The sequence below is a fragment of the Cherax quadricarinatus genome, chromosome 35, assembly GCF_038502225.1.
Source record: "Cherax quadricarinatus isolate ZL_2023a chromosome 35, ASM3850222v1, whole genome shotgun sequence".
Classification (NCBI taxonomy): Eukaryota; Metazoa; Arthropoda; class Malacostraca; order Decapoda; family Parastacidae; genus Cherax; species Cherax quadricarinatus.
The window spans coordinates 5,337,810-5,365,530 of NC_091326.1; the positions used below are offsets into that span (position 1 = coordinate 5,337,810).

Sequence of the window (27,721 nt, forward strand, 5' to 3'; positions counted from 1 at the left end):
ATCCCAAGAAGTTGCAGTGTCTGACAGAATTGTAGATGAATGGTTCAGAGAACCGACACGTTGATAAATTAGACACATGTGCAACTCTTGGATATCTTTTTGAGAAAACGTTTCGCCACACAGTAGCTTCATCAGTCCATACAAAGGAGAAACGTGAAGAACAGGAGGAGAATGAGGTAATCAGTCCCTCAACCTTGAGTCGATGTGGTCAGTCCATCAATTTTGAATAGAATACAGCATATGTGCAGAGAAGTAGCTTATATACCGTAGGCAGGAGAGGTGCTTAACCCTTGGGCACAACCTACTTCCACATTGGACAAATGTGACACCACCTATGACTGCTGCACCTCTCCTGCCTACGGTACATAAGCTACTTCTCTGCACATATGCCGTATTCTATTCAAGGTTGATGGACTGACCACATCAACTCAAGGTTGAGGGACTGATTACCTCATTCTCCTCCTGTTATTCACGTTTCTCCTTTGTATGGACTGATGAAGCCACTGTGTGGCGAAACGTTTCCTCAATAAAGATACCCAAGAGTTGCACATGTGTCTAATTTATCAATGTGTCGGTTCTCTGAACCATTCATCTACAATCCTGTCAGACACTGCAACTTCTTGGGATCTTAATACTTGGGAATTCTTCGCTTGCCTAACCCTTGGGCACGACCTACTTCCACACTGGACAAATGTGACACCACCTACGACTGCTGCACCTCTCCTGCCTACGGTACATAAGCTACTTCTCTGCACATATGCTGTATTCTATTCAAGATTGATGGACTGACCACATCGACTCAAGGTTGAGGGACTGATTACCTCATTCTCCTCCTGTTCTTCACGTTTCTCCTTTGTATGGACCGATGAAGCCACTGTGTGGCGAAACGTTTCCTCAATAAAGATACCCAAGAGTTGCACATGTGTCTAATTTATCAACGTGTCGGTTCTCTGAACCATTCATCTACAATGCCAGAGCACTCTAGCTCCATAACCCTTGCTCAACATATATGAGGCAATTCTTCAAACAAGATACAGTAAATTTATTTGAGTTTATTTGAGTTTTTCATTACATTATCAAATACTCATGGTATTACTACAGTAAGTTAGTAATGAATTCTTAAAAAGGTAACTGTCTAGATTATCATAAGTTTTAGCTTTATACTTTACCTCAAGTCATACAACACTTTGATCAACCTGAAGAATGTTAGAGGTAAATTCTTTCTTTATACGAGAATAGAGACTAAATTTTTCGAGTTCTAACCAAAGTACACCAAGAAGGTCGTTGTTGAACACAATTACTTGGACTGGCACAAAATGTGGGTTCTGAAACCAAAGAAATGCTACTTGGCCAAATCCATGAAACCTGAAAAATAAAAACGTTAATATAATAACTGCTGCACTGAAGCTTCGCTTACTCTAAACATGAGTCAAGACATATATATACATATATACCTTTTACAGCTTTATAAGAAAAGTAGGGAAATAGGCACAAAAATAAATAAGCTATGATTTCATCATTTAATACATTTTATGAGGCAAGAAAACCAAGAGTTGAATTTGGTTATAGAGTACTAGATCTCCTAGGTAGTAGGATGGTAGACAGCAACCACCCAGGGAGGTACTACCGTCCTGCCAAGTGAGTGTAAAACAGAAGCCTGTACTTGTTTTACATGATGGAGGGATAGCTGGTGTCTATTCTGTCTCAAACATGCAAGATTTCAGGTACATCTTGCTACTTCTACTTACACTTAGGTCACACTACACATGCATGTACAAGCATATATATACACACCCCTCTGGGTTTTCTATTTTCTTACTAGTTTTTTTTTTTTTTTTCAACAAGTCGGTCGTCTCCCACCGAGGCAGGGTGACCCAAAAAAAGAAAGAAAATCCCCAAAAAGAAAATACTTTCATCATCATTCAACACTTTCACCACACTCACACATTATCACTGCTTTTGCAGAGGTGCTCAGAATACAACAGCTTAGAAGCATATACATATAAAGATACACAACATATCCCTCCAAACTGCCAATATCCCAAACCCCTCCTTTAAAGTGCAGGCATTGTACTTCCCATTTCCAGGACTCAAGTCCGACTATATGAAAATAACCAGTTTCCCTGAATTTTTTTTTTTTTTTTTTTTTTTTTAAAAAATTAGGCCGGAAACCACCGAGGCAGGGTGACCCAAAAAAGAAAGAAAATCCCCAAAAAGAAAATACTTTCATCATCATTCAACACTTTCACCACACTCGCACATTATCACTGTTTTTGCAGAGGTGCTCAGAATACAACAGTCTAGAAGCATACACATATAAAGATACACAACATATCCCTCCAAACTGCCAATATCCCAAACCCCTCCTTTAAAGTGCAGGCATTGTACTTCCCATTTCCAGGACTCAAGTCCGACTATATGAAAATAACCGGTTTCCCTGAATCCCTTCACTAAATATTACCCTACTCACACTCCAACAGATCGTCAGGTCCCAAGTATCATTCGTCTCCATTCACTCCTATCTAACACGCTCATGCACACTTGCTGGAAGTCCAAGCCCCTCGCCCACAAAACCTCCTTTAGCCCCTCTATCCAACCCTTTCGAGGACGACCCCTACCCCTCTTTCCTTACCCTATAGATTTATATGCTTTCCATGTCATTCTACTTTGATCCATTCTCTCTAAATGACCAAACCACCTCAACAACCCCTCTTCTGCCCTCTGACTAATGCTTTTATTAACTCCACACCTTTTCCTAATTTCCACACTCCGAATTTTCTGCATAATATTTACACCACACATTGCCCTTAGACAGGACATCTCCACTGCCTCCAACCGTCTCCTCGCTGCTGCATTTACCACCCAAGCTTCACATCCATATAAGAGTGTTGGTACTACTATACTTTCATACATTCCCTTCTTTGCCTCCATAGATAACGTTTTTTGACTCCACATATACCTCAACGCACCACTCACCTTTTTTCCCTCATCAATTCTATGATTAACCTCATCCTTCATAAATCCATCTGCCGACACTTCAACTTGTTTTTGTTTATTTCCTTTTATCTCCATGGGGAAGTGGAACATAATTCTTCCTCCCTAAGCCATGCATGTTGTAAGAGGTGACTAAAATGCCGGAAGCAAGGGGCTAGTAACCCCGTCTCCTGTATAAATTACTAAATTTAAAAAGAGAAACTTTCATTTTCCTTTTTGGGCCACCCTGCCTTGGTGAGATACGGCCAGTTTGTTGAAAGAAGAAAGTACGTGCTAGATCTAGGGATTGGGGGTTTACAGTGCATCCTTAATCCAAGGAATTGAATCTGTCCTCTTTTTTTTCATCATGCATTATGACCCTCTTGGGTTTAGTGCTCAATTTGATTATAAATTATTTAATCGCATCAAACCTGATTACCCATTTTCGAGATGCAGTTATGACCTCTACTGGCTTAGCATTTCCCGATTAATATAGTAATACTACTACACTAATAAAAATTAAATGAATGTATGTATTTTCTTCTTTGGGTCACCCTGCTTTGATGGGATATGGCCACTGTGTTAAAAATAATAAAAATTAATAATGTAGTGCATCATTATTATGTAAGCTAATTTCTTCTGTGCATTTTATTAATAATATTATTATTATTATAACATTCATGAGAGCTAAACTTGCAGGGGTCATTCAACACCTAGGGAATGGGTGACATTCAAGTTCGATCCAAGGAAGGGAAGCACAGGTCCAATACCTTAGATCAAGAGCCCCTCACTAGCATCAAGGAACTTCCCTGCAAAGCCACAGAAGCAACCATTTTGCACAAACGTATTTCTTCTTTATTTATGGACGTGGCTAGCCATAGTTTGTTACTGCTAAAGTACCACTTGTTCATGGTTGCATTAATATGTAGACTGCTTGTGTAGGCTGATGTATTAAATGGGAGTAGAATGAAATTAGTTTTTAGCTTACCACAGCTATGTATGTCCTTGCATCATGAAACATGATTAGTGATACTAGGTACATGATGTTTGTAGGAATGCTGGTGTAGTGGTTAGAATGTTGTGCTTCCCAGGAGGTGGGCTAAAACAACACAAGTTCTATCCTCAGCTAGCTGGAGTTTGTTATTGCTAAAATACCACTTATTCATGGTTGTATGAGAGTACAGGGACACCAACACTCTTATAAGGGTGTGAGGCATGGATTGTGAATGTTGCAGCAAGGAGGAGGCTGGAGGCAATGGAGATGTCGTGTCTAAGGGTAATGTGTGGTGTAAATATTATGCAGAGAATTTGTAGTGTAGAAATTAGGAGGAGGTGTGGAGTTGCTAAAAGTATTATTCAGAGGACTGAGGAGGGGTTGTTGAGGTGGTCAAGTCAATTAGAGAGGGTGGAGCAAAATAGGATGACTTGGAGGGTGTATAAATTTGTAGTAGAGAGGTAGGGGTCATCTTAGGAAAAGATGGAGGGAGGGGATAAAAGAGGTTTTGTGTGCAAGGGGCTTGGACATCCAATTGGCATGTGTGAGTGTGTTAGATAGGAGTGAATGAAGACAAATGGTTTTTAGGAGTTGACAAGCTGTTGGAGTATGAGCAGGGTAATATTTTGTGCTGTTGGAGGGTAAGCAAGGTAACATTTATGAAGGGATTCAGGGAAACTCGCAGGCCGGACTTGATTCCTGGAGATGGGAAGTACAGTGCCTGCACTCTGAAGGAGGGGTGTTAATGTTGCAGTTATATAACTGTATTATGGGCATGCCTCTGGCAAGACAGTGAAGGAGTGAATGATAATGAAAGTTTTTCTTTTTCAGGTCACCCTGCCTTGGTGGGAAATGGCTAGCCTGTTAAGAAAAAGAAAAAAATTCAGGGAAACTGGGTAGTTGGACTTATGTCATGGAGGTGGGAAGTGCAATGCCTGCACTTTACAGGAGGGGTTTGGGATATTAGCTGTTTGGAGTGACATCCAAACTGTCATATCTGTACACCTCTGTAAAGACAGTGATTATGCATGAATGATGGTGGAAGTGTTGAGTGATGGTGAAAGTGTTCATTTCTTTTTTTGGGTCACCCTGCCTCAGCAGGAGACGGCTGATGTGTTGGCCCATAATTTTCTGGCATCTGGCCGAGTGAAGAAAGTACAGTGGACCCCCGCATAACGATCACCTCCAAATGCGACCAATTATGTAAGTGTATTTATGTAAGTGCGTTTGTACGTGTATGTTTGGGGGTCTGAAATGGACTAATCTACTTCACAATATTCCTTAAGGGAACAAATTCGGTCAGTACTGGCACCTGAACATACTTCTGGAGTGAAAAAATATCGTTAACCGGGGGTCCACTGTACTACATGTACATACTTTGATGCAGCGTAGTTGGAATCTTGCTGTGGACAGAGAGATAATGTTTGTAAATAATTTTCCCTGTTTGCGATTTGTTAAGCATTTCAAAATCTCTCTTGTTGTTCACTTCACGTGGCAGAATTTGATGAAATAACGTATCACTGGCCTAGTGTCCATGGGTGTGGGAGTGACCGCTTAATCTTGGCTAGGCGCCCATACTTTTCTGGGATCTGACCGAGTGGAGAAGGTACTACATACTTTGATGCAGAGTGTGTAGGTTCGAATCCTGCTGTGGACTGAGAGATAATGTTTGTAAATAATTTTGCCTGTTTGCAAACCGTTAAGGCCAGCATGTTGAACATATATATCTTCTTCTTCTTTCAACAAACCGGCTGTATCCCACTGAAGCAGGGTGATCCAAAAAGAAAAACAAAAGTTGATCTTTTTAAATTTAGTAATTTATACAGGAGAAGGGGTTACTAGCCCCTTGCTCCCGGCATGATAGTCGCCTCTTATGACACACAAGGCTCATAGAGGAAGAATTCTATTCCACTTCCCTATGCAGAATATATATATATTTTTTTTTAACACACAGGCCATTTCCCACTAAGGCAGGGTGACCCAAAAAGAAAGAAAAACCCAAAAAGAAAGAAAAATACTTTCATCATTATTCAACACTTTCACCATCACTCATACATAATCACTGTCTTTGCAGAGGCGCTCAGACACAACAGTGTAGATGTCCCTCCAAACTGCCAATATCCCAAACCCCTCCTTTCAAGCGCAGGTATTGTACTTCCCATTTCCAGGACTCAAGCCTGGCTAACCGGTTTCCCTGAATCCCTTCACAAAATATTACCCTGCTCACACTCCAACAGCTCGTCAGGTCCCAAAAACCATTTGTTTCCATTCACTCCTATCTAACATGCTCACACATGCCTGGTGCATGTCCAAGCCCCTTGCACACAAAACCTCTTTTGGAGTTGCAAAATAAAGAGCAAAGAAAACAAATTTTAACTAACCTGGCTTTACACCTCTCGGGTAAAGGTGTATTACTAGCTTTATGACAGTCAGCAGGAAGAATAAAAACTTGCTCACAAAGTTCAGAGGATGTATGACTAATTTTAGGCTGCACATCTTTCAGGGCAGATATACTTCCTTGGATTTCCACAGAAAGTTTCATTGGGTATTTTAAGAGAATCTTTACTGAGATTTTGCCTGCATAAACATTGGTGTCACCTGTCACCTAATAAGACAAAACTGAAATTAGTTTTATACAGAATTTTTTGCCTGTACATTATTAGCAATCATATTTTTAGCTTACTTTTTGGAAGACATATTTTAGGAAAAAAACTTGCTGACCAAAGTTGCCTATTGATAGCATTACCATGAGCAAATGGAGTGTACAGGAATTACTAAGCATTCTGCATTCAGTGTAAACAAAATCTACATAATGTGCCCTAATGCCACAACTGCCCAGTCCCACAAACCCAGCCTAGCAAGCATACCATAATCTATTATGTATTAAATAGCCCTATCATCCCAGAGTAAATAAAAACTCCATTACATGGTTAAAACACAACTCATCCACATTAAAACTTAACATTAAACAGGAGGTAAATAGAAGAAAAAAGGTAAGGAGATGAATAAGAAATGAGTAAAAAAAAATGGGGAGTGGAAAAATAGGAAAAGTGAAACAATGGAGGAGGGATAAGCAACAGAATGAAGAAAGAAAAAGGTATGGGGGAAGGGGGTAATAGAGGTAAAAGACAGAGTTGAGCATTTACTTGCAAAATGCTATAAAATCATTTATTCATATAATTTTACCTTATGTCCATGTATTTCATTTTCATCTTTGTATCTAAAGAGAATCAATTCCAGGCCATGTGAACCATAGGTGCCCTGAAAGAGTCCTGGTGTCATTATGTGCTCTGGGATGGAACCATCTTTTGCTTTCAAAGCATCTGGGACATCGCTTGGAGTTGGTAAAATCAAGGGCATATGAGACAAACCTCTTCTGTTGGAGAAAGAAATGATAATTGTGGCCAAACTAGCACAGTAAAATAATTTTAATATACAATGAGTCCCGATTTACGTTGATTTGTGTACTTATAATATTGGCACTTCAGAACCAGTTACTTGTGCACAGACTCATCCTTCTGAATGGCAGGTCTACTTACAGCCATGGAAATACAGTATCACTTTCAGTGAGCCAGATAACATTAATATTCAATGTAAATACTGTACTGTATACGTACTGTATTTTATTATCATACACACAGTAGTAGGTTGGTAGACAGCAACCACCCAGGGAAGTACTACCGTCCTGCCAGATGACTGTGAAACAAAAACCTGTAACTGTTTTGCATGATGGTAGGATTGCTGGTTTCTTTTTCTGTCTCATAAACACGCTAAGATAACAGGGATATCTTGCTACTCCTACTTACACTTTGGTCACACTTCACAGACACGCACATGCATATATATATATACATACATCTAGGTTTTTCTCCTTTTTCTAAATAGCTCTTGTTCTTTTTTATTTCTTCTATTGTCCATGGGGAAGTGGAAAAGAATCTTTCCTCCGTAAGCCATGCGTGTCGTATGAGGCGACTAAAATGCCGGGAGCAATGGGCTAGTAACCCCTTCTCCTGTATACAATTACTAAAAAAGAGAAGAAGAAAAACTTTATAAAACTGGGTTGCTTAAATGTGCGTGGATGTAGTGCGGATGACAAGAAACAGATGATTGCTGATGTTATGAATGAAAAGAAGTTGGATGTCCTGGCCCTAAGCGAAACAAAGCTGAAGGGGGTAGGAGAGTTTCAGTGGGGGGAAATAAATGGGATTAAATCTGGAGTATCTGAGAGAGTTAGAGCAAAGGAAGGGGTAGCAGTAATGTTAAATGATCAGTTATGGAAGGAGAAAAGAGAATATGAATGTGTAAATTCAAGAATTATGTGGATTAAAGTAAAGGTTGGATGCGAGAAGTGGGTCATAATAAGCGTGTATGCACCTGGAGAAGAGAGGAATGCAGAGGAGAGAGAGAGATTTTGGGAGATGTTAAGTGAATGTATAGGAGCCTTTGAACCAAGTGAGAGAGTAATTGTGGTAGGGGACTTGAATGCTAAAGTAGGAGAAACTTTTAGAGAGGGTGTGGTAGGTAAGTTTGGGGTGCCAGGTGTAAATGATAATGGGAGCCCTTTGATTGAACTTTGTATAGAAAGGGGTTTAGTTATAGGTAATACATATTTTAAGAAAAAGAGGATAAATAAGTATACACGATATGATGTAGGGCGAAATGACAGTAGTTTGTTGGATTATGTATTGGTAGATAAAAGACTGTTGAGTAGACTTCAGGATGTACATGTTTATAGAGGGGCCACAGATATATCAGATCACTTTCTAGTTGTAGCTACACTGAGAGTAAAAGGTAGATGGGATACAAGGAGAATAGAAGCATCAGGGAAGAGAGAGGTGAAGGTTTATAAACTAAAAGAGGAGGCAGTTAGGGTAAGATATAAACAGCTATTGGAGGATAGATGGGCTAATGAGAGCATAGGCAATGGGGTCGAAGAGGTATGGGGTAGGTTTAAAAATGTAGTGTTAGAGTGTTCAGCAGAAGTTTGTGGTTACAGGAAAGTGGGTGCAGGAGGGAAGAGGAGCGATTGGTGGAATGATGATGTAAAGAGAGTAGTAAGGGAGAAAAAGTTAGCATATGAGAAGTTTTTACAAAGTAGAAGTGATGCAAGGAGGGAAGAGTATATGGAGAAAAAGAGAGAAGTTAAGAGAGTGGTGAAGCAATGTAAAAAGAGAGCAAATGAGAGAGTGGGTGAGATGTTATCAACAAATTTTGTTGAAAATAAGAAAAAGTTTTGGAGTGAGATTAACAAGTTAAGAAAGCCTAGAGAACAAATGGATTTGTCAGTTAAAAATAGGAGAGGAGAGTTATTAAATGGAGAGTTAGAGGTATTGGGAAGATGGAAGGAATATTTTGAGGAATTGTTAAATGTTGATGAAGATAGGGAAGCTGTGATTTCGTGTATAGGGCAAGGAGGAATAACATCTTGTAGGAGTGAGGAAGAGCCAGTTGTGAGTGTGGGGGAAGTTCGTGAGGCAGTAGGTAAAATGAAAGGGGGTAAGGCAGCCGGGATTGATGGGATAAAGATAGAAATGTTAAAAGCAGGTGGGGATATAGTTTTGGAGTGGTTGGTGCAATTATTTAATAAATGTATGGAAGAAGGTAAGGTACCTAGGGATTGGCAGAGAGCATGCATAGTTCCTTTGTATAAAGGCAAAGGGGATAAAAGAGAGTGCAAAAATTATAGGGGGATAAGTCTGTTGAGTGTACCTGGTAAAGTGTATGGTAGAGTTATAATTGAAAGAATTAAGAGTAAGACGGAGAATAGGATAGCAGATGAACAAGGAGGCTTTAGGAAAGGTAGGGGGTGTGTGGACCAGGTGTTTACAGTGAAACATATAAGTGAACAGTATTTAGATAAGGCTAAAGAGGTCTTTGTGGCATTTATGGATTTGGAAAAGGCGTATGACAGGGTGGATAGGGGGGCAATGTGGCAGATGTTGCAAGTGTATGGTGTAGGAGGTAGGTTACTGAAAGCAGTGAAGAGTTTTTACGAGGATAGTGAAGCTCAAGTTAGAGTATGTAGGAAAGAGGGAAATTTTTTCCCAGTAAAAGTAGGCCTTAGACAAGGATGTGTGATGTCACCGTGGTTGTTTAATATATTTATAGATGGGGTTGTAAGAGAAGTAAATGCGAGGGTCTTGGCAAGAGGCGTGGAGTTAAAAGATAAAGAATCACACACAAAGTGGGAGTTGTCACAGCTGCTCTTTGCTGATGACACTGTGCTCTTGGGAGATTCTGAAGAGAAGTTGCAGAGATTGGTGGATGAATTTGGTAGGGTGTGCAAAAGAAGAAAATTAAAGGTGAATACAGGAAAGAGTAAGGTTATGAGGATAACAAAAAGATTAGGTGATGAAAGATTGAATATCAGATTGGAGGGAGAGAGTATGGAGGAGGTGAACATATTCAGATATTTGGGAGTGGACGTGTCAGCAGATGGGTCTATGAAAGATGAGGTGAATCATAGAATTGATGAGGGAAAAAGAGTGAGTGGTGCACTTAGGAGTCTGTGGAGACAAAGAACTTTGTCCTTGGAGGCAAAGAGGGGAATGTATGAGAGTATAGTTTTACCAACGCTCTTATATGGGTGTGAAGCGTGGGTGATGAATGTTGCAGCGAGGAGAAGGCTGGAGGCAGTGGAGATGTCATGTCTGAGGGCAATGTGTGGTGTGAATATAATGCAGAGAATTCGTAGTTTGGAAGTTAGGAGGAGGTGCGGGATTACCAAAACTGTTGTCCAGAGGGCTGAGGAAGGGTTGTTGAGGTGGTTCGGACATGTAGAGAGAATGGAGCGAAACAGAATGACTTCAAGAGTGTATCAGTCTGTAGTGGAAGGAAGGCGGGGTAGGGGTCGGCCTAGGAAGGGTTGGAGGGAGGGGGTAAAGGAGGTTTTGTGTGCGAGGGGCTTGGACTTCCAGCAGGCATGCGTGAGCGTGTTTGATAGGAGTGAATGGAGACAAATGGTTTTTAATACTTGACGTGCTGTTGGAGTGTGAGCAAAGTAACATTTATGAAGGGATTCAGGGAAACCGGCAGGCCGGACTTGAGTCCTGGAGATGGGAAGTACAGTGCCTGCACTCTGAAGGAGGGGTGTTAATGTTGCAGTTTAAAAACTGTAGTGTAAAGCACCCTTCTGGCAAGACAGTGATGGAGTGAATGATGGTGAAAGTTTTTCTTTTTCGGGCCACCCTGCCTTGGTGGGAATCGGCCGGTGTGATAATAAAATAATAATAATAAAACACACATCGATGAAATATTGCTTGATACTAGTGTATTTGCAACTGAAAAGAAAGAGTACTGAATGTAAAACATTGGGTAAATACGTATTCTTAACTGAATAAATGGAAACAGATAACGACGTACAAAATACTGCGAGGAATTGACAAGGTGGACAGAGACAGGATGTTCCAGAGATGGGGCACAGAAACATGGGGGTCACAATTGGAAGCTGAAGACTCAGATGAGCCAAAGGGATTTTAGGAAGTATTTCTTTAGTCATAGAGTTGTCAGGAAGTGGAACAGTCTGGCAAGCGACGTAGTGGAGACAGGAACCATACATAGCTTTAAGACACGAGGTTTGATGAAGCTCATGGAGCAAGGAGAGAGAGAGGACCTAGTAGCAATCAGTGAAGAGACTGGGCCAGGAGCTATGACTCAACCCCTGCAACCACAAATAGACGAGTACAGAGTATTATGGTTTGCAAATGCATTTCTGATTATAACATGGATTAAGCAAGAACTGAAAAGCATTAGCATTTTCTTTGTGAAATATTTTGGTTGTTTACTCACCCAATCACTTCATTTAAAAATGTCAGATAAATTTTCCTTGGTTCTACACGAAGATCCAGAGTATTGAATCCAAAGTGGTCCCCGATTTTTTGGACATGCATTCCAGAGTTGGAGCAGTACTGAGTCACAACACCCTTCCTCTGAAGAAAATATACATTTAAGGTTCTCAATTTTCTTTAAATTTAAGACAGATACACTGTTATTAAAAAAAAAATAATCCAGAGATATATATGAACATGAAGTCTTAATTAGAAATATGAGCTCTTTAAAGTTACAGTAATTAAAACCAAGGATAATAGAAACTTGGATAATTAACTATTACTGCGAGACAAAAAATCTAAAAAGTAGATATCATTGCAAGAAAGAAAGGAAATAGTATATACTGTACTGTGCCTATGTAAAATAATCTGGGCAAGACATCATTGGTAAGAAACAACTGGAGCAGCAGCATTATAAATGTGATCTAAAGGCAAAGATTCAATAAGAAACAATGACTAACCTTGTCAATTTCCAAGGTGCAAGTGTGTGGATATATGTGTGGTATACAAAGACACTTAGGAGGCTCTTCATTGCCATCGATAGTAAAGACAATGCTCTCATTTAGTGGGGCCAATATATTTTGCTCCAATGAAGGTTCCCAGTGCACACCCTCCAGTGAACCAGCCTTGTACTATAAAGTAAGAAAATATATTTAATTTTCTCTAACCTGACGAGTTGCAATTACCATTAATATTTGTGTAGAAGGTAGAAGGTTGGTAGACAGCAACCGCCCAGGGAGATACTACCGTCCTGCCGAGTGTAAAACAAAGGCTTGTAACTGTTTTACACGATGGTAGGATTGCTGTTGTCTTTTTTTCTGTCTCATAAACATGCAAGATTTCAGGTATGTCTTGTTACTTGCATGTACAAGCATATATACACACACACCTCTGGGTTTTCTTCTATTTTCTTACTAGTTCTTGTCCTTGTTTATTTCCTCTTATCTCCATGGGGAAGTGGAACAGAATTCTTCCTCTGTAAGCTATATGTGTTGTAAGAGGCAACTAAAATGCCAGGAGTAAGGGGCTAGTAACCCCTTCTCCTGTATACAGGTCTCCCTCAACATTCGCGAGGGTTAGGGGATCAAGAGCCTCGCAAATGTTGAAAAATTGCGAATGTTTGGTGCCCCAATATATTGTAGGGAAATATAATACAATACTGCTTCCTTAATTTGTTGAACCATGAACAATCATAATTTACATGAGAATGTCATAAAATATTGTACTAAATACATACATGTTATGGTTTAATAACATGTATGTTATTAAATACCACTGCCTCCACCAGTGTCTCAACCACTGCGGCACACTGCTCGTATTTTGATACAATTTCTTTCTTCAATTATATCGTGTTTCTCAATTTCTTTACCAAAGGGCTGGCACTAGCAAGTTTCTTTGGGCCCATGGTTAATTATGTAGCAGTCACACTCAATCTACAAGCACCAAACACAATGAATTATTGTGAAATGTTTGGAAGAGCACGGAGACTAATGCTCACTCCAGCATAATCAAAGCCACACTGACTGACGATGCCTCAACCACTTCTTCCACCACTGCTTCAACCCTCGTATTTTTGCACAATTTCCTTCTTCAATTCTATCGTATTATTATTATTATTATTATTATTAATATAGAATTGAAGAAGGAAATAGTACAAAAATACGAGGGTTGAAGGAGTGGAGGAAGAAGTGGTTGAGGCATTGTCAGTCAGTGTGGCTTTGTTTATGCTGGAGTGAGCATTAGTCTCCACACTCTTCCAAATATTTCACAATAATTCCTTGTGTTTGGTGCTTGTAGATTGAGTGTGACTGGAGTGGTAGAGCCAGCGGTAGAGGTAGCGGTTGAGGCAGTGGTTGAGGCAGCGGTTGAGGCAGTGGTTGAGAGAGTGGTTTTTAATAACATGTTATTAATAATAATAATAATACATGTTATTAATAATAACATGTATTATTATTATTAATAACATATATCTTATTAAATACCACTGCCTCAACAGCTGCCTCAACTGCTGCCTCAACCACTGCCTCTACCACTCCGGTCACACTCAATCTACAAGCACCAAACACAATGAATTATGAAATATTTGGAAGAGTGTGGAGACTAATGCTCACCCCAGCATAAACAAAGCCACACTGACTGACGATGCCTCAACCACTTCTTCCACCACTCCTTCAACCCTCATATTTTTGTACAATTTCCTTCAATGCTATCGTATTATTATTATTATTATTATTCTTAGGTAGTAGGTTGGTAGACAGCAGCCGCCCAGGGAGGTACTACCGTCCTGCCAAGTGAGTGTAAAACGAAAGCCTGTAATTGTTTTACATGATGGTAGGATTGCTGGTGTCCATTTTTCTGTCTCATAAACATGTAAGGTTTCAGGTACGTCTTGCTACTTCTACTTACACTTAGGTCACACTACCCATACATGTACAAGCATATATATACACACCCCGCTGGGTTTTCTTCTATTTTCTTACTAGTTCTTGTTCTTGTTTATTTCCTCTTACCTCCATGGGGAAGTGGAACAGAATTCTTCCTCTGTAAGCCATGCGTGTTGTAAGAGGCGACTAAAATGCCAGGAGCAAGGGGCGAGTAACCCCTTCTTCTGTATATATTACTAAATGTAAAAGGAGAAACTTTCGTTTTTCCTTTTGGGCCACCCCACCTCGGTGGGATACGGCCAGTGTGCTGAAAGAAGAATTATTATTATTATTATTATTATTATTATTAGCAGTAGCAGAAATGTTTGATTCTTTGCCATGTTCGAGAGTAAACATATGATGTCACCATCCAATACCTGTCCGAATAGCCATTCCAATATTCAGTCATGAATGGGTTGACATTATTTATACTGTAGTTTAATAACAAATAATGAACAAACAAAACACTCAGTACACTGAGTAGTGGGAGGGCTGGCTGCCAGTTTTGGGGATCAGAGGGAGGGGAGTAGGGACTCGCGGGTGGCAAAAAACTTAAATATGATTTGGTGGCTGGGAATTTGGCAGTTGGGAATTCACGAATGTGTGAAGTCCGCAAAAGTTGAAAATGCGAATGTTGAGGGAGACCTGTATATTACTAAATGTAAAAGGAGAAACTTATGTTTTTCCTTTTGGGCCACCCTGCCTCGGTGGGATACGGCTGGTGTGTTGAAAGAAGATTTGTGTACATATAAATTTTAAAGTGCACAACAAACTTCTACACTTATCTCTCTAGTATTTCTACACTTTTTTTTTTCAACATACTGGCCGTCTCCCACTGGGGCAGGGTGACTCAAAAAAGAAAGAAACACTTTCACTATCATTCAACTCTCTCACCATCATTCACACATAATCACTGTCTTTGCAGAGGTGCACAGATATGACAGTTCAAATGTCACTTATCACTGCTTTTAGATTTAACCATTTACTATACATACTGTACTTGTATAATCAAACTATGTAACCAATGTGTGAATTAAGTTCCTTAAATTACTCCTTGCTCAAAACTATGTGTATAAATGTATGATGTACAGTCAGAAACAGGAAGTGCAGTTACAAAGTTATTACCATGCCTCAAATGAGAGGGTATTTGGTCATCAGTACAGTTGTTGTGAAGCTATGACCTAGTATTTTGGCATTATTTGTTCGATGACAGGGCAAAGTGAAGTTGACATATGTAGGCCTGTTTCCAGTCATGACCTGATACATATTGTAGACATTTTGCAGTGTCTATGAGATGGTAAAAATAATTTTATGTACAACTTGTAACTCTTTCATATACAATCAACAAACCTAATCGGCTTGTCACATTTGTTCACCATACGTGTAATCCATGACAGCAGCTATAAAGAGAATATTTAAAGAATATTTAAACTGTTGCATCTGTGCTCCTCTGGCAAGACAATGATAAGGTAAATGATGGTGAAATTGCATTTTTTTTCCCGGGTCACCCTGCCTGAGTGGGAGATAGCCAGCATGTTAAAAAAATATCATCTCTGACTTACAATATTTTCAACTTATGATGGGTTCATTGGAACATAACCCCATCATAAGTCGAGGAACACCTGTATACTGTGCACACTGACCAGACAGACCTGTTTTCTTATGTCTAGGCCTCTAGTACCAAATCTGAAGGCATTATGATTTACACATAGATCTCCAGTACTGACACTGACCCCAGTGATGTAGATCTACGTAACTGACATAAACCTGGCCCCACTCAACTTCAAAGAAGCCATTGATAATATGCTTATGCACTCTGCCCCAGACTCACGGAACTCCATGTTCATAAAAAATTGAAAGAGCTCACTATCATGTGCCTTCAATATTCTAAGGAATCTGGACACTGGAGTCATCCCATAATCATTAAAACTTCTGATATAGTGCCACTCTACTAAGGTATCAAAAGCAAATGCAGCTAACCATAGGCTGACAGCACATATGTCCCATGTTGCCCACCCAGGGCAACATGAGTTCAGAGCAGATTACTTTTGCTTCTTGCAACTGTTGGACCATTATGACTTGGTCTTGAATGCACTGGAAGTCAAGCAAATATAGTGTACACAGACTTTGCAAAAGCCTTTGACAAGTGTGACCATGGTATAATAGTGCACAAAATATGTGCAAAATGAATAACTGGAAAGTGGAGAGATGGATATTTAACTTTTTACCAAATAGAACCCAAAAGTAATAGTGAACAGGATAAAAATCAAGAGGCTGTCACAGTGAAGACCTTTGTCCCCCAACGCACAGTACCTGACCCAATTCTCTTTTTCATTCTCATATCCAGCATAGACAAGAGACATAAATCATAGCACTGTATTATCATATGCAGATAATACTAGAATTTATATGAGTGGCAGCCTCAATATTGAGGACACAAATCAAGCCAATATAAACTAAGTCTTTCCGTGAGTAACTGACAACAATATGATGCTCACTTAGGACAAATTTCAATTCTTCTGCTGTTAAAAAATTGAGGCTATAAAAACTGATATGAAGTACACAACATACAAGGATCACAGCAATATTATCACAGCTGCAAGAAAATGATTGGCTGGATAACTACGTACTAGTAAAATTATCATGAGAATCCAAGCCACTGTTGAAACTTTTCAAGTTGCTCTCACTAGGATGGAATATCGCTGTATACTAACAACTTGTTTTAAGGTGGATAAAACTGCAGAGTCCATATAAACTTAGTCAAACACTGAAATTACTAAGAATGCTTGAAGTCTCTCAAGTCCCCTCACACTGTACTAAGATACATCAAAATTTACACCTGGAAAATTCTAAAGGAATTGGTCCCAGTTTTTTTAACACACTAGCTGCCTCCCATTGTGCACTGTCTGCCAAGAGGCTTGGTGCAAAATTACCTCTGCTGACAAGCGAACATCTGCCGAGTATGCCAGGAGACAACTCAATAAGTGTAAAGGGACAGAGAGTTTTCAATATCCTCCCTTCAAACACAAGAGGGATTACTAGCAGACCTCTAGTTATTTTCAAAAGAAACTTGAAAAGTTCCTCAAATCAGTTCCTGATCAGCTGGGCTGTGGTGCACACAATGGACTCCATACCTGGAATATGTGGCTAATACCAACAGCCTAGCTGATCAGGCCAATTACCAAGAGTCCTAGGTTGGGATTAGGTGCCAGGGGCATTGACCCCCAAAGTCATCTCCAGGTAAATATGATAAGAGAACCAGTACATGGAATGGTGAGTATATAATGGTAATCATTCAAATTATAGTAAGGAAACCAGTGTCATGGAGGAAATTTGAAAATTCTACCTCATAGGCAATTTATATATCTTTTGCCTGCATAAGCCTTAATAACTAAATATTACACTCTTGTACACAGCACTGATTCTAATTGTTTTAGTCATCCAAAGCCAAAATGTAGGGCTGAAATACTGCTTACAAAACTAAGTACATACTGACTCTTTGCAGGGTTAAAAAATTGTATCTGGCATGGTATTCAAGATCCAATACAAACCCTAATTTCGACGAGTCCACAACAAGGAGCAACTTGAGACTGATAGACCCCCAACATATATCCATATCTGTGCAGCACTGAAAGGAAAAACTATATTAATAATAGTACTACTTAACTTCTACATGTCTAATATTTTTCTGTACAGTAAAACCTCTCATTAGCAGACTAAAATTAATATTTAATAATCGTCCTGTTTTCTGAAGTACAAAGGACCCCACTTATACAGCAGATTAGATTCCAGGCTACTGCTATAAAGCAAAAAATCACTGTAAAGTGAATCATAGCCTTTTTTCACTTTCAAATGCATATAAAAACCTGATAACATGTTTATGCTATCATATATTAAGTGTACAATATAACAAAGCCTAAAAAATGCATATACAGTATACACAATACAGGTTGGCCATCACTAATCTGGCAGTCAGTTATCCGGTTCCATTAGTAATCCGGCACTAATTTCAGTTAGCATAATTTCAAATTTCATCATTATACTGACTCAAATTTCATCACTATACTGACTCAGAAATTGTGAAGATGGTTGTAAATCCACAGCAGCAAGCCAGTGGAGGAGAAAGCAGTGATGAAAATGAGGAAGATTTAGCAGAAAGTCTCTATTGATAGGTTAATTAAGTGTATTCTAACCTAACCACTCTGTAATCTGGCAAACTCACTAATCCGGCACACTACAGGTCCCAATGATGCCAGATTAGTGATGGCCATCCTGTACTTACTTTAAAATATTTTCGTCCTTATAGTGAGTGGTGAATACAGTGGACCCCCGGTTAACGATATTTTTTCATTCCAGAAGTATGTTCAGGTGCCAGTACTGACCGAATTTGTTCCCATAAGGAATATTGTGAAGTAGATTAGTCCATTTCAGACCCCCAAACATACACGTACAAACGCACTTACATAAATACACTTACATAATTGGTCGCATTCGGAGGTGATCGTTATGCGGGGGTCCACTGTATATTTATTGTAGGAAGTCTCAATAAATGAAGAATGGCTATACGTAATTGAAAACCGCTGTATTAGTGAAACGCTGTAAACAAAGCACTGTAAACCGGTGCCTGCCTGTAGTGGATTTAGTCTGCTGATGCAAAAAACAACCAGACACAAAGAATATGAGTATTGTAACCAGTAGTACTTTGGGACAGTACTGTACTGTATAGTAATTTTATAATAGTCTGTGTAACTTACAGCAATTTTACTTTTCTTTTGCTGGAGGAGAAATGAGGTGTAAACTGCTTTGAGCAATAGTGGTTCTTATGCTTCCCTGGAAGCTTCTATAAAGGGAGATGGCCATAACAGACATGATTTCAGATGGCCTTTTCTAAATATTCACTATTCACATGTTTTAATCTTTTTATGCTCCCATGGTTCCTTTTCTATGAGTTATCACATTGCATTTTAAGTCTCGTGCAGGAAAAATGTAATCTACAAAACACTTGTCCTACTGATGGTTGCATTACACTTTGGCACTTTCCATTTTTCTAGATAAAACCCAGTTAAAAGTCTTATAATCTGAAGCACATAAGGCTAGCAAAATAAAAAACTATATACAGGTGTTCTTTAACTTACAATATTTCGACTTTACAATGGTGCAAGAGCAATTACTTTGGAGATAAAACTTAAGATAATTACCCAGCATGAAGGTGGTAAGTCCATAACTTGTATTAATTTATTTGTTTATTTACTTAGTCAGTGACTAGTTATTTATTTACTTATTTATTTAGCATATCATATTTATATTTTGACTTACGATAGGTTTGTTGAAATGTAACTCCCATCAAGAGTAAAGAAGCACCTGTATAAGCCTACAATATTGTTAAAAAAAATACAATATACAGGATACAGATATCCAGCATAGATGTGATCCTGATATTAGTGTATACAGCATGTTTTACTGTGATTACAAACAGATGGTTCCGCTTCTTTATAAAAGTTCAGGCATGTAAAAAAGCGTGCTGTACCAGAGCTAGGGACGACATAACAATGACTTGCAGATATTCACAGGACCTTATAAGGTGGACAGGTAAAGGCTGTTATAAGCACACAGTTGGAAAACAAAAAGAAAAGTAATTAAATAATAATAATAATAATAATAATAATAATAATAATAATAATAAAAATAGTAATAATAAAAATAATAATAATAATAATATCTTTATTTCTACAAGTACATGTACAAGGTATACAGGTCTAGCTGACATCAATGACATACTAATATATATATAGAAAGCCCCTTGTTATGCAGAGCATTTCTTGCAAATTAGGTCAATTTTGTTGCAGGATGAGACCTACACCAGTTGACTAACACCCAGGTGCCCAGTTTACTGATGGGTGAACATGGACAGCAGGTGTCTTATAGAAACATGTTCTAATGTTTTCCAGCCATACTGGGGGAATGATCCCTGACCTCAGTGTGTGAGCCGAGTGCACTAGCGATTGAGGTATGGGACACCCCCACAGTCATGTCAGGAAATACAGTACTGTATTTCTTCAGCCTCAGTAAAATGCCCTGAACAAAGAGGTAGTGGAACAGTTTTAATCATAGGAATGTTGCAGGTTAGAGGGTCATTTGAAATATGTCTGTACTTCTGAAAAGATGACTGTTGAATGAACGATGATGAAGGCTTCTTTTTTTTTGGGGGGGGGGGAGGAGGATGCCAACTTGGTACAGAGTGAACCTAGTCACAGACAGTTAAAGAGGCAGGGCCAGGAGCCAAGACTGAATTCTTCACAAATCCTACACACCCATTTTACTATATAACAAGTCACTCACAAAATTTTTATGTTAAAAGCTTATTTGACCTGGAAGCACACTAAATACCTATTTGACCTGGAAGCACACTAAATATAGTTCCTGCTCTTTCTTCATGGTGCTTCTCAAAGACTTGTAAAAAATCACTTTGTGAAATATGTTCTATCATAAAGGTACTGAGCATGCAATTTTATTTGATGTAAACAGTTCATTATCAGTTCAATCTAGGTATTACTGTACATGTACTGTAATTAACAATTCAAAACAATCAACAATGATTACCGCAAATTAAGCATCAGTATGTTTTTCTGCACAAATTTTTTAACCATCATTGTACTTACGGTTTGTATAAAGCTTCCGATATTTATCTATGGGTCCAAGCTCAGGTTGATCAATGCTGAAATCTAGAAAAGATTCAATATTTAATCATGGGAAAAAATCACCAAGTGCACTTATACTAACCTTGCAATATCTGAGAGTATAAAGATATATATTAACACATCACTGCTAAATAGCTGATAATATATCTAATTTCTGAAAGGCAGGTAAATAAGCAAATGTCTCTGATAAATGAAAACTACTAAAGGCATGGTTAATTAAAGAATATTTAAAATAATACAGCAAAATGATGATACGATATAAAACTGGATTATAGCATAAAGCTAGTCACCTGTAAAATAAAACGTGTATTTTTTCAAAAACATTTCAATATAAACATAGTACTGTACAAGAGATCCAAGATTTACAAACATCTGAACATTTAATGCAGAATCAAGATCTACGTAGAATATTATAAAATTTGACTGATCATACGAGAAATGCTCAAAGGGTACATAAAAAGTGTGATTTAAAAGTGTATGCCTGGGTAAGATGAAAAAAAGCAGATAAAAGCAAAGACAAAATATTACAGAAATGATAAACAGTAATACAACGGTGTATAAATTATAAAGTATATGTTTTTCTAGAATAATGAAAGCACTTGGGTTTCTGAGATAGTACACTTAAAATTTTTATTATACTGCAGCATCCAGCAGAAATGAGGCACTGCTGTTGTATTAAGGGCTATATATATTCTAAAGTAGGGAATTTTCCAAATTGAAATACATACACAATCTTCATTCATTTAAAAAAATAATTTTAATACAATCTGAAATTTTTAAAAAATTCATTAAGAGTTTGCCTATTTGAAAAAAAAAAAAAAAAAAAACTGGAATTGTAAAGAGTTTTCCTAATTAAAATTTCCCAACATATATTATGTACTTATTGTCTCCACCCTTTTAAATAATATAGAATCTGTAGCCATATTTTAAAAAAAGTTATAAATCACATATGCTGGTTTCACCCTCACAAATAAAGCAGTTACCAAATGTTTGCTTTAAGAACTTATTCAATGAACGATTAAGTTACTTAAGCAAACTATACAGGAAAAAATAAATATATGATACAAAAGTAATTCAGTTACAGCAAAAAATATTACCTCTCCAACATAAATATTTCCAGAGATGCTCATCTGAAGTCAACTGATGGAAGAGACTGCAAGTTGAAGCAAGAGCAGCCAAATCTCGAGCTTTGCACCACCGTAAAATAAAAACCAACACTTCACGTGGTAGCTCAGTAAGACAACAACTTGACATTGTTACTGTAACTTGTTTGCAGAAGTCTCTCTGCAGAAAGTTAGCATGGAAATGTCTTAAGAAAATGCTAAATACTCAAGAAAATTTATACATTTCACTCTCCAGGAGCTTTATCAAGCCCTAACGGCTTGACAAGCCATAATGCCTTGACAAAGCTCCTGGAGAGCAAAATGTTGCCACAATAAAATGTCACATTAGTTGCAACTGTGTCCTCTTACCTAACATATTGTTGGTAGTTCTACCAACATTAATGCAATTATTTATTTAGAAGGTTGCTGCCTGAAATATTCATGCATGTTAGTGGCTTTCTTTGGCTTAACAATATTTTACTACATATTACTACATGTTTACTACATATTAACTACACAAAGAAATAATTTTTGGAAATTTTAATTTGAATTTGAACAATGTGCAGGGGGGGTAACAGATGCAAGATGTGCCCATATATCTCGACTCACATAGGATTGACCCAGGTTCACTGTTTAGGCATTACCACTGAGCTATGAGCCATCCTTCTATCTTGCACCAACTGAGCCCTCGGAAGTCACCGAGATTATAAAGTCACTTAAAAACAACTCCTTTCGCATGCTATTTCATTACTTTTTAACAAGTCACTAGAAACTAGCACCTTCCCGAAACTACTCAAGATGGCAAGGGTTACACCAATACATAAAGGTGGTGACCCTACAGACTTAAACAACTATAGGCCAATATCACACTTACCATTGCTATCCAAAATCTTTGAGAAACTCGTGCACAGGAGACTATATTCATTTATAACAGCACAAAACATACTCAACCCCTGCCAATTTGGATTTAGGAAAAATAAAAGCACTAATGATGCAATCATAAAAATGCTAGATCTGCTTTACACAGCATTGGAAAATAAGGAATATCCACTAGGAATTTTTATTGACCTAAGAAAAGCTTTTGACACAGTAGACCACGACATCCTACTCCACAAACTTGACCATTACGGTATAAGAGGCCATGCGCTTGCTTATTTCAAATCTTACCTTACTAATAGGTATCAGTATGTTACCATTAAAGACACAGCATCAACAACACGGCCACTTGATACTGGAGTTCCGCAGGGAAGTGTCCTTGGTCCCCTGCTCTTCCTCATATACATCAATGATCTTCCAAATGTATCCCAACACCTGAAGCCCATTCTCTGACAAAACCTACTATATTATGTTTGGTAGCAGAGCAGGATGCACAAATTAACATTAAGATCGACAACACTCTAATTACCAGACATAATGAGGGCAAATTCCTAGGCCTATACCTTGACAACAACCTGAATTTCAGCACCCATATCCAACACATAACCAAAAAAGTATCCAAAACAGTTGGGATCCTCTCCAAGATACGATACTACGTGCTGCAAAATGCCCTTCTCACACTATACCACTCACTTATTTATCCATACCTCACCTATGCTATTTGTGCTTGGGGATCAACTGCAGCAACACACCTAAAGCCAATAATAACCCAACAAAAAGCTGCAGTAAGAATAATCACTAAATCCCATCCCTGGCAACACACCCCCCCACTCTTCATAGATCTAAACTTACTCCCTGTTCAGTACATCCACACTTACTACTGTGCAATCTACATCTACAGGACCTTAAACTCCAATATCAACCCTGACCTAAAATGCTTTCTTGATAGTTGTGACAGAACCCACAGGCATAACACCAGACACAAACATCTCTACGACATTCCCCATGTCCGACTAAACCTTTACAAAAATTCAATGTATGTCAAAGGCCCTAAAATCTGGAACACCCTACCTGAGAACTCTAGAACTGCAGACACATTCATCACCTTCAAAACTACCATTAGAAAACATCTTATCTCCCTGATAAACCCCATCAACTAACTACACGAATACCACCTGGTGGTTCACACTTACACTCACTCACTCATTTGACCATAAACAGAAATATTAATCTCAATCTTAAAATAATGAATCCTATAATACTCCAATACTGAAACTATGTACTGTGCCAAAACAAAAGCATTCACATTGCTAAACTCACAAACTAGTATTTAGTCACTTAGCCATAATACCAACTTACCTCATAATTTGTAATATTTTAAAATAAAGAATTAAACTAAGTCTGCCCGAAATGCCTAGCCATGCTAGGCGTTCTAGTGGTACACTCTGTAATCATTATTTAACTATATGTACACCACATAACAACCAAATTCTGTAAATTCAACATTGTAATCTTTATAGAGAATAAACTTTGAATTTGAATTTGAATCTATTTTGTATTGTACTACTAACAAAATATCTTAGAATATTAAAAATATATCCTAGGTTAAGACATCATAACATGCCACTCTGATACTATGTCTATATTGTATTGCATTGCTTTATTCATGTCATATTGACAGATGTTCTTAAAAATAATGTTTGATCTTTTTAAGTTGGTTGTAATATTCTCAAAATTATTAGAGGCATACAGTAGTGATAAATGAACATTTAACTAAAGATAACTCATCCAATATTAATACAAATTATGTGTATGTATTTAACATATAAAGAATGATATAAGTAATTATCTTCTGGGTCAAGGCATGGCTGGCAAACAGGTAACAGACAATTTGCATAAATGAAAAGAAATCAGAATGGGGACTCATTACAAGTAGTGTGCCACAAGAGGTCAGAATTAGGACCCATTTTCACAATCTACATTAACAATGTGGATGAAGGAATAAATAACGGCATAAGTTTGCTGATGATATTAAAATTGGCCATCAAATAATTTCTGATGAAGACACCAGAAAGCTAGAGGATGACCTGGATAGGTTGATGTTATGATCATAAAAATGCAAAATACAGTTTATTGTTGAGAAAATAAGTATGGCACTTATATGAAGATAATGTATTATTATTATTATTATAATAAAAAAAAAGTGCTAAACTGAAGATAATATAGATTTCAGTCAAACTGAAAGTGAAAAAAGATTTAATTCTCATTAGATGAAATTTAAGGCTAAGACAATGCTGCATAAATGTACGTTTCCTTTAACAAGCTGGAATTACCTAACATGGACCACTACGCCTACTGCTGTCTTCTTTTATTCTTATGTTCTTAAACTCCCAAATATAACATCACTGAAGCCAGAACTTTGGGTAGCCTTAGAAACTGGTTAGACGGGTTGGTGTAGTTGGGAGTTAGACCTGCCTAGCCTGGGCCAGGATGCTAACTACAGCTCTCCTCCATTAATTTTTAATGTAATAATATTACCTTGAGTTCCACCTAATTATTAATATTATTATTATAATCAAAACTAAGCGCTAAATCACCAGGGTCAAGTTCCACCTACAAGATCGTACATAAAATTTATTTGTTCATGAAAGTCTTTAATTAGATTTTAATTTTCATCACTCATGCCTATATTTTCTGAAATTATAATTAACATTATTACAGTACCTTTCTGTAAAATGTATTATTGGCTTCTTTGTAGTTTTATAAAGAGCAACTCAGGATGACCTACTACCCTGCCTGCCAATTTGACAGGAAATTTAGAGTCAAGTGACTTTCTTGATGCGATTCAGGATTGTTTTTTAAAACAGTTTGTGACAGAGCCAACTAGAGGAAATAACCTGCTTGACTTGGTTCTTGCCAGCAGGGAAATGCTAATTAATAATCTTGAGGTTAATGATAAGCTTGGAGGAAAGTGATCACAAATCACTCAGTTTTAATATATCATGGAATTCCCCTAATAATGGCAATCAAGTCTCTGTCCCTGACTTCCACTTGGCTGATTTCAAAGGGCTGAAAAATTACTTGGGTGGGCTGAACTGGAATGACATGACTATGGGTCAGGTCATTCCAAATAGGGAAATCAGATCAAGCAAAAATGATCCTAAATGGATGAACAATAGATTAAAACATCTCACTGGTCAAAAGAGAGGCATATATAGGCAAATCAAAAGAGGAGAGGTGCAATTAAGAAATTAATATATTCAGTTAAAGAGAGAAATAAAAAAGGGTATTCCACAGGAGTCAGTGTTGGGCCCCCTGCTGTTCATAAACGACATTGATGAGGGCATAAAGAGCGACATAGCAAGTTTGCCAATGACACCAAAATAGGCCGTCGAATTCATTCTGACGAGGACATTAGGGCACTCCAGGAAGATTTGAGTAGACTGATGCAGTGGTCGGAGAAGTGGCAGATGCAGTTTAATATAGACAAATGCAAAGTTCTAAATGTTGCACAGGAAAATAACCATGCCACATATAAACTAAATAATGTAGATCTTAATATTACGGATTGTGAAAAAGATTTAGGAGTTCTGGTTAGCAGTAATCTGAAACCAAGACAACAGCGCATAAGTGTTCGCAATAAAGCAAACAGAATCCTTGGCTTTATATCAAGAAGCATAAATAATAGGAGTCCTCAGGTTGTTCTTCAACTCTATATATCCTTGGTTAGGCCTCATTTAGATTATACTGCAGTTTTGGTCACCGTATTACAGAATGGATATAAATGTTCTGGAAAACGTACAAAGGAGGATGACAAAGTTGATCCCATGTAACAGAAGCCTTCCCTATGAGGATAGACTGAGGGGCCTGAATCTGCACTCTCTAGAAAGGTGTGGAACTAGGGAGGATATGATTGAGGTGTATAAATGGAAAACAGGAATAAATAAAGGGGATGTAAATAGCGTGCTGAAAATATCTAGCCTAGACAGGACTCGCAGCAGTGGTTTTAAGTTGGAAAAATTCAGATTCAGGAAGCATATAGGAAAGTACTGGTTTGGTAATAGAGTTGTGGATGAGTGGAACAAACACCCGAGTACAGTTATTGAGGCTAAAACGTGTAGTTTTAAAAATAGGTTAGATAAATACATGAGTGGGTGTGAGTTGGACCTGACTAGCTTGTGCTACAGTTGCCGTGTTCCTTCCTTAAGTGAATGTGACCTGACCTGACAAGGTTGGGACATTGGCTTAAGCCGGTAGGAGACTTGGACCTGCCTCGCATGGGCCAGAAGGCCTATTACAGTGTTCCTTATTTCTTATGTTCTTATTAGTAGTAGTAGTATTATGATATTCAAAACCGAGCACTAAACAGTCTTGCCTACCAATGTTGTTGTGGTTATCTAGGGTCACCAAAGCTGATGTTTTAAGCTCTACCACCTGGAGAGTCCGGGAAAAAGATGTTGTCCAAATCTACGGGGCAATAAGAAATTATTATTATTTTTATTATAAAAAACAAGCGCTAAACCACAAGGGTTATACAGCGCTAAGGCAGCGCTAAGCAATGATTTCATCATTGCTTAGTAGCAGTGCTGTATAGTCCTTGTGGCTTAGCGCTTCTTTTTGATTATAATAATAATAATAATCATTGCTTAGTTAATCTTAAGTTAATTTTAAGCCAGCCCGTAATGCTATGCATAGTATAAGTGGCTTTGGCATACTGCTCTTATCTGTATTTTTTTTGTACCTCTGTATGTGTGCACAAATTGGAAATAAATAAATAAAACAAGTTAGAAGAGGTGGACCCCAGGCCTAAACACCGGCAGAGTCAGGT

The 27,721-nt window shown here is 38.1% G+C and overlaps 1 protein-coding gene across 6 annotated transcripts; it reads right to left on the reverse strand.

The window, feature by feature from the left end:
* Positions 1-1,036: 1,036 nt before the first annotated feature.
* Positions 1,037-27,356, reverse strand: LOC128695160 (F-box only protein 31). 6 transcript variants are annotated; one of them, XM_053785630.2, is made up of 9 exons: positions 27,273-27,356; positions 22,012-22,198; positions 20,876-20,938; positions 17,768-17,844; positions 12,255-12,425; positions 11,756-11,895; positions 7,154-7,343; positions 6,349-6,572; positions 1,037-1,365 (listed from the first exon to the last, which is right to left on the reverse strand). In XM_053785630.2, exons 2-9 carry the CDS (start codon positions 22,166-22,168, stop codon positions 1,176-1,178), a joined length of 1,212 nt encoding a protein of 403 aa, XP_053641605.1. In that variant the 5' UTR covers positions 22,169-22,198; positions 27,273-27,356; the 3' UTR covers positions 1,037-1,175. The 6 variants fall into 6 exon arrangements, with proteins under 6 accessions (XP_053641605.1, XP_053641604.1, XP_069947430.1 ...); XM_053785629.2 differs by lacking the exon at positions 27,273-27,356 and adding an exon at positions 27,117-27,266; XM_070091329.1 differs by lacking the exon at positions 27,273-27,356 and adding an exon at positions 27,166-27,263.
* Positions 27,357-27,721: the final 365 nt, after the last annotated feature.